General features: G+C 34.6%; 1 protein-coding gene across 2 annotated transcripts in view; it reads left to right on the forward strand.

Annotated features, from left to right (window-relative positions):
- Positions 1-12764, forward strand: part of LOC117237625 (protein slit) — a 214169-nt gene that overhangs the window by 188230 nt on the left and 13175 nt on the right. Inside the window, exons 7-17 of one of the 2 annotated variants that reach the window (XM_033501781.1) lie at positions 91-254; positions 814-885; positions 1005-1076; positions 1161-1232; positions 1833-1976; positions 2949-3106; positions 8512-8662; positions 9187-9333; positions 10766-10837; positions 10918-10989; positions 12174-12337. In XM_033501781.1, coding sequence (XP_033357672.1) covers positions 91-254; positions 814-885; positions 1005-1076; positions 1161-1232; positions 1833-1976; positions 2949-3106; positions 8512-8662; positions 9187-9333; positions 10766-10837; positions 10918-10989; positions 12174-12337 — 1288 coding nt within the window. Of the gene's footprint in view, positions 1-90; positions 255-813; positions 886-1004; positions 1077-1160; positions 1233-1832; positions 1977-2948; positions 3113-8511; positions 8663-9186; positions 9334-10765; positions 10838-10917; positions 10990-12173; positions 12338-12764 lie in introns of both variants that reach the window. The other variant, XM_033501780.1, reaches the window with a different exon arrangement.

Consider the following 12764-nt stretch of genomic DNA (forward strand, 5'->3'; position numbering starts at 1 on the left):
AACCAAAATATTTTCTGGTATAATCTGGCGAATTTTTAAAGCAGTGTCTTTATCGTACTGAAATCTTTCATGTGTCTGTCCGCGAAACAGGAGCACGAATTCAAGTGTTCCGGGCTGGTTGAACGTACAGGATCAGAGTGCAGCGCGGAACCGCAGTGCCCGCATCCTTGCAGATGCGCTGATGGTATCGTCGACTGCAGAGAGAATTCTTTAACGAAAGTACCCACCCATCTGCCGGAGGATACCACAGAACTGTTCGTACACACTATTTTGTCACAACCTCCGTATAGAATTGCCAATTGTCTCCTAAACATCGAATTTGACGGACAAAGACAATCAAATTTCAAATTTAACGATAGTAACTAAATGAATTCGTATTTAACCAATGTAACGTAAATATCTTAGGATAAATAAAATAACAAGTAAATGTAGTAAAATTTGGTTAAAATTTTTCTCAATTTTATCTAAAAATTAAGAACGAATAATTCCACGAATAAACTGCCTGTTGCTGGCACAACAATAAAATGAATGAAATCAAATCTGAACTTACAAGAATAAACAAAGTTACAAATAATAAGAATAAATAAATAGCAAGTGCAAAAACAAATCAGTTGCATTACAATTGGAAATCTCGTGCACATTCATTCTCAACACGTTAGAAATTGTCACGGTCGTTAATAAAAACCAATTAATTTGATATCCACGAAAATTTCTCCGTATTCCATTCCCGAGGCAATTTCTACGCGGAAAAATCAAGCGGTCGTTAGCTTGAGAGTTTGTTAACTTATTCTCTATGTTGTCAATCATTCGCAGACGTTTGGAGCAGAACCGTATCACGGAAATCCCGCCGAAGGCTTTCTCCCCGTACAGAAAACTGCGCAGAATGTGAGTGACGTTCGCGATTAATCCAATTTATGTTTTTCTTCATGTTGTGTTCCGAACGCGATTTCATTTCGCCTGACGATGTTTTAATCTTTGCCATTTTTTTCATCGCTCGTCAACAGCGACCTCAGCAACAATCAAATTAAAAAGGTGGCGGCCGACGCGTTCCACGGCTTGAAATCGTTGGAGTCACTGTACGTATAATGTATAATAGCAAAATTTACAGCCAATTCGAAATTAGAATATTTTTCTGACTGAAGCTTTTCGCTTGATTACAGTGTGCTGTATGGAAATAAGATCACCGAATTACCTGGTGGGTTGTTCCAAGGCTTGACCAATTTGCAGTTACTGTAAGTCGACATAGAAATCGTTTACATTTTATTTCGTATACGCGTTTAATATATCATCGATAAACTTGATTAATTTGAAGAAGTAAAATTTAATGGGGAAATTATTTTGAAATTTCATTAGCATTGTGATTATTTTAGTAATTGTATTATATTATATTGGTAAAACTTCAAACAGATCTGAAAATTTATATAGAACGTACGAACTATTTACTGGGAATATGTATGTACTTCATACAGAAGTAGTAGTATCAAAAGTAGTATCAGTAATCGTCTGAAACGATATAATTAATGCTATATATAGTTTCATTAAATGTTCAGCATTGATAAAAGTTGTTCAAACGTTAAATGCTATCATAGACAAAATTTCTTTATTACTTATTTATTTAATCAGTTTTTCATTTAAAAATAGATATGCTGCAGTAAACTTTCGTCCACTTGATAGCTTTTAACAGTTAATTTGAATTGATTGTAAAATAAATTCCTACACACATATTGCTTAATTATTGCACGAGAAAATGGATGCATCGCAACGATATTGTAAATTGTAAACGATATTGTAAAAAACGATAGTAAATTGACGAGACAATACAAACTTTTCAGGCTGCTGAACGCGAACGAGATATCCTGCATACGAACCGATCTGTTCCGAGATCTGACCAGCCTGACTCTGTTGTCGCTCTACGATAACAACATCAGATCCCTGGCCAATGGAACTTTCGCCAATCTACGAAGCATTGAAACGCTGTTTGTATCCCGCCATTGAACCGTTAATTTATACAAATTACCGCGGCTTTAACGCTTCGAGCCCTTTCCAACGCGTTGTGCAGGATCGAATTGCAAACTCGTGTCACCGTACACGTTCGTTTCGCTGTGTACCACGGGCTCAACAGAATATTCTGGCCTCGGTTGTTCGCTGATTGACACTCTTTCAGCGTTTTCGCTGTTTCATGAAAATATGGGCAAATTGTTAGATTCTGTTTGAATTAATTGTATTATCACGATATTATTCGTTTGAAACTATTAGAGAATAGCAACGATGGATATCAACGAGTAATGGTAATATTCGAAAAATGTCAGACATCATGATAGAAATTTGAATAGTTTTGAAAATTATTGGCACATAGGGAAGAAGCTTTAATTTTGCATTTTTTTGATTTTTTATTGATTTATAATCGTAATTTCGCCAGGCGTCAAATGATACTTGAGTTATAGAAAAAAGTAAGTTGAGATGCGATAATATGATGATTGGATGCAAGAATAATCTCTGAATATTTATAATAAGATCTTCTTTTGCATAAAATACATAAATAGATTTCTTATTCCTTCGTATGTATTACAGATTCTATCGTCGTGTCTTTAAAAGTAACGAAGTTGGTAAATTTTATGAATCGATAACACTGGACTCTGAGCTAAATCTTTTACCATTTAAATTCTTTCTCTAAAATAAGAAAAATATTTCTTTCCATATAGTTATGTCTTTCATCTCAGAAAAATTTAAAAAGGTTTTAAAATTGTTCAAGTAAAATATCTCTTTAAATAATTCCAAATGGCGTAAATTAATCTCATCAGGCGTATAGAATAATAATAAAATTATAAAATGGTAAAGTGAAGTAATGATCCTAAATGAAATCCCAAACCTGTTGGAAAGGGTTGAATAAAAAGAGATTGATCAAAGTAGAAAATGATTTCCAAGAAATTCCTCTCGCTTTTCCGCAGGCATTTGGCAAGAAACCCGTTCATCTGCGACTGCAATCTACGATGGCTGAACGCGTATCTTCACGCGCACCCCATCGAGACGTCGGGAGCCAAGTGCGAGTCGCCGAAGAGGGCGCAGAAGCGGAAGATCGATTCGATGCGGGACGACAAGTTCAAATGTAAGGGTAAGCACGACCCGATTTCTCTGATATTTCTCTTCTAAACGCATCACCGGAACTCACGGATACCAGTTGGTAATACACGAGGATATTTTCCATCTTTTGGATGACAGAAATCGTTGCTCATAGTATTTGGTGTAGCTTAAGAAATGATTCAGTGATTTAAAGTTTCATGAAGTTCTTCTTATTTTGCCTTAAATGATTCAGCTGAATATTCTGATATATTAGTTGTCGTTAATTGACATTTTATCGAAGAAACGCTTCTACTATGAACGATTGGTTATCATCGGGATCATTTTCAGTAAAATTATTTAAATCAATCGTGATATTAGTACAAAGACTAAAAGACTACATTTTGCATCTTTCATAAAAGTGCAATTATAGAATTCACTATATTCACAATGAATTCTACATCAACACTATCAGTAATCAAATAATCAATCAATTCTATGTCAACACTATCAGTGACCAATAATCAATCAATTCCATATTAACACAATTTTGATCAACACACATTTGACATTGGAATTAAATATGTATTCTGTTACCACCTTCAACATTTCAAAAGTATTAATAGAATTAGTTGCAGTTAATTCAGTTAAAACCACGATGATTCATAGGAAACGCATAATTTTCGTTTAGCTATGTGAGTTTATCATTTATGTTGAAAACGCTTGTCTCTTTGAATGTACCAAATTATTCCTTTCTCTAACTATTTTATATTAATATAATTTTCTTTATTACGTCCCTCATAGATAACGCAAGTTAATTAACGTAACCTATTAAATGTTAAAATTAGAAGGCCATTCTATAACGATCTTGTTAACGATCAAAATTCTACAAGCGTAGAAATAATTAATTACATCGATTAGCTTCTGTGAGTATTACTCTCGAGATTGCAACTACAATAGAGTGACAAAGCAGAATAAATTGCACTGTCATCTTTTAATCAATTTGTTAACTCATGCAACCATCGTAAATTCTTGCAAACCTTTGTCAAGCATATTTCTGATAGCGCGTTTCATCTTGAACCACTCAAAACATAATCCATATGCAGTAATAAATTAACGAAACTTTTTATCAATGTTTCGATCTTCTTTTATAGCAATCAAATATCCTGCGACTTCCTCCACTAAATTTGCATAAAAGAGAACTTTTTAGTAACGTCAGAAAACACATTTCCACCCGTTAAATTAGAAACTTAAAATGTTTCCAAAAACAATATTAAAATAAAGTTTCTAATCTTTTAAAAAAGGTATTACACAGAGAAAAATAAATAAGTAAAAAAAAAGCAATCAGTCGAGGAATTAATTCGATTAAAATATACAATATGCAATTTTAACTCTTCTGATCGTAAATTTTATTTTTATGCTTATTCTTGTCAATCTAAACTAAAGGCATCATAATCCAACAAAATAGGTCCAAAACTGATTCATTACGCGAATTAAATGCGTGAAACAAATTCTCTAGTCTTTTCGATGGCTAATCTTAAATCTAACAAGCGTTTCCAAGCTTTCGCGAATTTCAATCGACAGAGAATCGAATAACATTCGCGAATTACAAAACGACAGACAGAAAATAAGTGACAAAGAAGAGATACTCGAGAAGGCGTACCATTGTACTATACGCGTAGAACATCTTGAGGCGTGCGTGTTCAAGAATAACAAAAGCGACATCGTGCTTTTCCTTTTCATGCTTGTATATTTCACCTAATTGCACTTAGCCGAGCGGAATATAATCGCATTTCTCCCCACCCGTGTCTCTTTCGTGAGTGGAGTAAATGACACCGGAAAATAAACACATCGCTGGCACGTATGTGGGTGGCTATACTCGCACATTATCGTTATGCCGCGTTCCCAGTAAACGAGAACTTACAGGACAGTGGCGTGAAACTTAGAAACTTTTGTAACTTTTGAAAAATTTACGTAAAACACTTGAGCCGGTTTGCAAGCTATTTCCAGAAAATTTAGAAGACATGCCATTCTCTTGCTCTTTTAGTATTTTAGGAATTTAAAAGAAGTTGGAGCTTTTCTGCGTGAAGAATTTATAGATTTTAAAGAAATTTATTTGAGATATTATTTGAATAAATGGAATGTTAATAATCGACGAATGTATTCGACAAAATAAAGATCCTTATTGAGGTTGACTGATAGAGGAACGAGTGGATGAATTTGTAATAGAAAAAAAAATTGAAATAAGTATAGGTATAAGTACAGATATAGTATATGCTGATCCAGATCCTCATTCTTTCAATGTTACATAGACACGTTCATATATTTATAACAAAATACATTACCAAAAGTTAACCTTGGTGTGTAGCTTTAGCTAAAGGCTACAAGAAACAGCAATAGAAATCTACTTATAACTCTTTGGTTTCTAGACCTCGTAACCGAAAATAAAATTTATACTCAACGGCACAATAATATGAACCTTTCCTTATTTTCAATTTTTTTCACTAAATTCTATTCTCTTCGTAACAGCGATCTCTAAGTCACGGATATACGAAAGAAAAAGATGTAGAGTTTTCCTTGAAGTAATTACTTGAACAATTCCCAATCTGAGTCGTTGGAAATTAAGAGATGTTTAATATCAATGTAACAGTAGCTTCTCACAATTAAGAAATAAATCGTGCATCACTAGAATTACACTCTTCTTCGATTATGCAATCAATTCCATTATTATTCTATTATTTAACACTTTGACTGCCACGCCGAAATCACATGTTTCGCTCAGGACACCAAGAGAGTATTTTTATTATTCAAAGCATATAATGGCAAAATAATGATAAATTAATGATGTAAGACAACATTCTTCCCCAATGGACCGTTCATCTTATTGGTGATCACGGATGACCACCGTGACGCCTTGGTAATAGTTGATAGCGACATATTATAACAAGGCCTCGTTTATTTCGACAAACCATTCGCATTCGTTATTTCGTCGTATGCAAAACGACCAGAATATATTGTTGAAACGTGTAGAAGATATTAGTAAACAGTATTTGCTCATTCTATATATAATAGTAAGGTATGTTCACACTCCTAACTTCAATTATATGATTATAAATCAGCCTTTACGATTATTTTCTAAGGTGTGTTTTTGTAATATTCGTAGATTACCCCTTAAAGATATGAATGCAAACACAGTGCACCGTTAGATGCAAGATTTCTTGTCATTTCTTTTTTATTGACGTTCTAATAAAAATGTTTAATTGTTGAATGGGGCACTTTTTATTTCAAAGTATCTTCTATTTATCGGTTATATTCAAAATGCCCTAACTCTCAATTTTCATTGAATTTTTACAATTGTAAGAAGTTCAAGCGCTCCGGTCACCAATGACCACCATGCCGTCACTGGAGAAACCGTGGTCGGTCATATATGACCAACGTGGCAGTCAAAGTATTAAAAATTCTATTATCTCGATATTTACTCCAGTGTATGAAAATCTTCAAGGCTTTGCCGTATGTTATCAAATTTCTTGGACTCATAATCAGACCCAGCCATTTAAAAATTAAATTCCAACGATCAAAAATACATCGATTAATCCAAGTCAAAGATCGACGACCGGCTGATCTGTTCGCACCAGGTTACCATGTTAACTTGGTCGGCGATAAATTTTGATAATGAACAGTAGTAGCGGCGATATCATTAAATTAAGCATCGACGCGACGCCGCGCTTGCTCTCTCGCACGTTAATTGAGTGTTGAATGTCATGGTGCTCCGAGGTGAATATGTTTATGTATGAGTACGTGCACGCGCGCGCTGGTGATTTATCATCGCATTATACGCCGCATTACAAATTGTCCGCTGCGATACACGCGCGTAATTATATCGGTAATTTGCGTCCCGCGTTTAATAACGTGCAGCTACACGCGGTGTCGCGTGGTCACTTTCTCCGCGGGTTTCCTTTCTTCCTCCATCTCACTGCTGTCATAATCGAATACGATCGAATCGGGTCTTAACGCTTCCACGATCGATGATCTGATACGAAACTTACACAATGTATGTATATAATTATGTACTCATATTAAATATTCGAATGCAGGACTAACACCCCCCATAAGAGAGAATTGTTTAAATATCGTGTTGCTTGTTCTACTTATACTCGAAAATATGTAAACAAATTTTTCCTAATAATAACATTTAATTGTGTAATAGATTTAGAAGAAAGAAGAGGTTTCTCTCTTTTATATCTTCCAATAATATCTGCTACGATTTATAATAATAGTGGTGCAATTTCACGATAACTTTTGCCCCATTTCTCTATGATATATTACAAGTTGTCCTTTATCAAAACTAGTTTTCTCTCCTTTTCATGACACATCTTTGAATCAGTATAAAAATATCGGTGTTAATTTCTTGTGGCATTAATTGTAGAAAATAAATCTATCTCGCAGTTCAAATTGTTTTTAAGAATTGCTAAATCGCGGAACAAGTACCAGAATATTACTGTGACAAGAAAATAAGATAAATTTTTGCTAAGAATCTATTGTATAATTAAACACGCACGAGTACTATCATAGTTCGATTTTGAGAATATATTTTCATACGTGAGTGTAACTAATAAATATCGTCTTTACGTGTTTTCTTTCATTTCTCAGCTATCGAAAGTCGTTATCGACGTGATATTCATGAATTAGACGATCTCCTAATACGATATTACATTTTTATATAAATTGAAGTTGAGAGCCCCCATAATGGTACCGCAATTTCTACTTTATAAAAGCCGAGGGGCCATTAACGTGCCAGTACTGTGTCATTTCGTGAGTAAAAGCTGACAGCATGTGACATCATATTATATCTCTTTCGTTCATCGATGTTAGCAGTGATAATCCTCGCAGCTCTCCGTAAACTGAAGTTACAGGTTTAAACAGTAATTACAAATTCTATAACTTATTATATTGTATTATTCAATCGACTTAAATTAATGATCACCGATGTAAAAACTTCGTTTCATGAACGATTAATTCATACTAGGATTCTCTGCAATGATAATTGCCGAATTTTTTAATATATACGTTGACCAATCAATTTGGATTGAGAACTATTGCATTGTTTAATTTATTAAAATTAAAAAGCACTGGTGTGAAAGTTTGTCCTGCCATAAACGGGTACGACCATAATATAATATAAATATTGATTTCATAAATTCAATTCTCTCGCAAAGGAAAAGTTATCGTGTTAGTCAATGAGTTTCAGCTAAGCAAGAACCACTATCATAAAAGTCGTGTAACATCGTTTCAAGATTTAAAACTATCAATTTTTAATACAGCGTTACGTTTTGAAGCTTTCAAACACTTTAATCACTGACTCATTTAAGAACGACGCTCTGTGATCCTGAGAAGGAAAAGCAGATTAGACGAGATTGCTTGGAGTAGATTTTGTATTCGACTGTTTGTATTTAGGCGACGAGGAGCTCTTGACGAAGAGAGCTGGCGAGTGTATCCTGCCTGGAGAATGCCCAGAACCGTGCATTTGCAACGGAGCGACCATCGATTGCTCGAACAAGAAACTAACATCGATACCAAAAGAACTACCGATCTACACGTCCACCTTGTGAGTACAGTCTAATGATTTCAGATTCGATCAAAACGACTTTATCGATTTAAATTATAATCACAGTTGGCTGAGATCTTTTCTTTTTCTTTTTTCGCTTTCAATAGAATAAAATGAAAATTAAATATTTTAATATTAACTAGCTTGCTTTGATCCAAACTATCACCATCTATCACCGAAAGAAACCAATTCATTCATAACAATGATTCGTAATATCGGTACAAAGAGAAAAGATCGATCCAGTCAGTCGATCGTGACGAATGTTGATCCAGGCCCCTTCGGGCGAGAAAATTAATTCAAACGGCCGACAAGATAATTATCTAATTAAAAGCTGGTCCGTTGTACAGACGGCGTGGCGGGGTAGAGAGCAGAACAATGAATCGTCAAGCTATTATTCGAAATAAATTATTCGAACTCGTTTAATGGATCGACGCCCTGTAGCGCGATTAATTGCTCGCCGTATCAGACGCTGGCGATAAACTCTAACTTTCTCGTTCCTCGGCTTTCTTTGTCCTTGCGCCCAGACTGTTGGCCAACAATGAGCTGGATAAGATCAAAGCGGATGGCGTGTTCGAAAAGCTGCCGGAGCTGCAGCATCTGGACCTCAGGAAGAATAAAATCTCGCGCATCGAGGCCTCTGCGTTTTCAGGCGCTCACAAACTCACCGACTTGTAAGTTACTGCATTCCTTTTTCCTTCTTTTTTGGGGAGAGGAGGGAGGGGAGAATATTTGATGATTTTTAATGATTCAACGGTTATTAATATAATTGAAGAGTGAAGTTTCTCAGGGATGAAATTTTCCTCATTTTTAAGGAAAAGGTGTTCGGTGATTTTTAATAATTTGAAGAGAAATTGTTCGATGAGTTTTAATATAATTAAGGGATGAAGCTCCAGAGGGTGGATATTTATTTCCATCTTCAAAAAAAATATTCCGTTGTCTTAAGTAGTTCGAAGGAAGATCATTCGTTAATTTTTTATATAATTAAGATACTTTACCGAATTGGAAATTGTTCATTAAATAAATTATCTTGGCCTTAGAGCATCGTAGAATGAGACAGTTTTCTAATTTATATTTCAGTTTTCGTCATTTTGATTGTTAGTCTCATTTTATTAAGATACTTGTTTGAGATACTTGTTTGTTATTGAAACGTAATAATTAATAATTAGCCGGGATGAATTGAAGATAAAGATAGGTTGTTTACATTTTTTGTTCGGCAGCATAATTCGATTTGTCAGAAAATTGTTGTTTGTTCTTTTTTCTCTGCTGAAACGTTTCTTGGATGAGAAAGTTTCGAATAACGGGGCTGTATTCAGACCGTCGAGATTACTTGCGTTATTTGTGCCTAACTCGATCGGGACTTTGAAACGAGCTTTAACGAAGCAGAATAGGATTTAATTTTCAAAGGCAATTAACGGGACAATGGGTCGATTAATTAGATAGCAGGAGGAGCAGAGGGTGGCTGTAACTCGTGTGTATTTTAGTCTGGACGAATGCAAAGCACGAATCGAAGTGACGCATGTTCCCTAAAGAAAAATCAATCGAACGATAAATATTTTCGTTTGAATATGAATTCGACATACTTTATGAATATATGAATAGATTTGTACAAATATTTCTAGATCTTAAGAGGATAGATACTATGAATTATTCATAAGTTCTACGCCCCGTTCTTCTTCTTATTTTATGCCATTAAGGACCAAAATAATCTCTAGATATAGAAGAATATTACAAAAATAATTTTCAAGGTATATATATAAAGGTATATATATAAAGGTAATATATATATATAGGTATATATATAAAGATAGTTTCTAAATAGAAAATGGTGATAAAAACGCAAAAGCGTACCATATTGATAATTGAACTCTTAATATTTTTTTTCCAACTTAATTTACGGAAAATACAGTAGCAGAGATTTTACGCGATACGATAATAATTTCTGTTCGAATTTTACATGGTCTCAATGATGCAACGATGCGTGCGAGCATCGATTCCCATTGACGCGTAAAGGGAATCCCTATAGAGCGGAGCGACCCTATTCCTCTTTAATATTTAGCAACCATACGCCTTATTCACGTGTAATAACGAGCCCTCGTTTCGCAGACTCTTATCGGAGAACAGGCTGAGGGAAGTTCACAACAAAATGTTCACCGGCCTGACGAATCTTAAGACGCTGTGAGTAGAAACTTTTATGTCTCTTCATAAAACGGTATCACCCGGCAACTGTATAAACCCGTCAAACATCATTTTCACAGGAACCTGCACGGAAACGCTATAACCTGCGTTATGCACGGCTCGTTCGACGGATTGACGCACATACGCACCATGTAAGTATACTTCGAACCCGGCTTTTTACTAGTTTTCCCACCCTACGCCTTTTCAAACGTAAAATCGATTCCCATCAGATGCGAAAAGAGTTATTGAATTTTATTTTTCCTTTCAGAAATACTGCAGTTTCGTTGAATAGATTATTTCGCTGACGAAATTTGTTCAGCGGCTCGCTAAAGTATTCGAACACTCGAAAAAATTTTTTATTCGTATGTCGCGTGAAACGTTTCGAAATTTCACTACTACGCTACTACGAGACGCGATGCTTACACTGGTAAAATTTGAAACCAATCTAAAAATGTATGTAGAAGTTAAACGATGTTTACTGGAAGCGTAAAAAAAATACAAGTATAAAGTATCAATAGAAAGATATGAATAGTCGCTTTAAGCATATAGTATGCAAGTATGTATTAAAGCTAATGTATAAAGCTCCGTAGTCTATTTATTAATGTTGCGAGTGATTGGCTGTGTCAATACTTTTGCAATCTCTGTGGAATATATATTAATTAAAATATCTTGTAACTTCTATATATGCTTTTAGAATCGTGAAAGATTTAACCAATATAATCGCGCCAATTAAAATGTTACTGATATTTCGAAATACTTCGTATAATACGCGTAATATGTTGATAACTCGTAAACGTGATATATTAACGAAATTCCGTTCTTTCTTCTACTTGCTTTTAATTATTCTGAAGAATATTGGGTGAGATTTCCGTGTTAATTGGCGATAACTATCAATCGCGATGTACAGAAGTTAATGAAAATGGACCAGTAGAGTGTTATCGAGAACTTCATAACGACAGCTATTATGTATCATCGAGTGGTAACGAAATTAATTCGTTATTAATTATGTAATTATAACAACATGCGTAGATCGTTTCGAAGTAAAACACGAGAATCAATAATAACGATCCAGTAATGTTTCAACTTTTCCCGAAACGAGACGCACTTGCTATATTATAACGTAAATATTTAATCAGATTAGTATTATGATTATACGAATTACGCTTCATCAATATTAATGAGACAACGATATGGATTTATTAATTATTACGTGTATCTGTACACGTTTTCAATATGTTTTACTGTTGACTTCGCCGGTTCTCCGGCCGGCGAAATATATTTCGTGCTTCCGTGCGCATAATTAATAGCAGTCTAATAAATTGCCTCGTATTTTCAGTAACATGCAAAGCAATCCTTTGTCGTGTAATTGTCATCTCGCGTGGTTCGCCGGATGGCTGAGAAAACGCGACATGTCTGGCGTTGTGGGACACTGTCACGACCCTCCACGATTGAAGAGCGCAATCATCAAAGATATACCCCATCACGAGTTCAAATGCAACAGTAAGATCACTCCTTTGCATTTTTTTAACTTTTTATATTAATATCGGGAAGTATTTTAACATCTTTCTTGAACAACACTAACTTCTAATAATAATATCCCAAATGATATGTACGATCAGTACTATTGCAGTAAAATTACGATACCCTGAAAAAATGTTTGATTGAAATTAATACAAACAGTGGCTGGAAAAGTACTTATATCAAAGTACCTAAAAGACCCTTAAATAGCATGAAAGATGTTTTAAGAAAGCAACTGTTATTAATTACCTCGTTCCGCTATTAATACGATCTTCCTCGAAATTATTAAGTGAGTCACAAGTTCGTTCACATTTTGTTAAATAAATGTGATAAAGTATGTCTAACCAAGGAGTAACTTATTTCGTATCTTTTTCATATAATTACGTATCTTCCATGAAAAAATTCAGGC

The sequence above is a fragment of the Bombus vosnesenskii genome, unplaced genomic scaffold (assembly GCF_011952255.1).
Source record: "Bombus vosnesenskii isolate JDL3184/JDL3185 unplaced genomic scaffold, Bvos_JDL3184-5_v1.1 scf7180000013394, whole genome shotgun sequence".
Lineage (NCBI taxonomy): Eukaryota > Metazoa > Arthropoda > Insecta > Hymenoptera > Apidae > Bombus > Bombus vosnesenskii.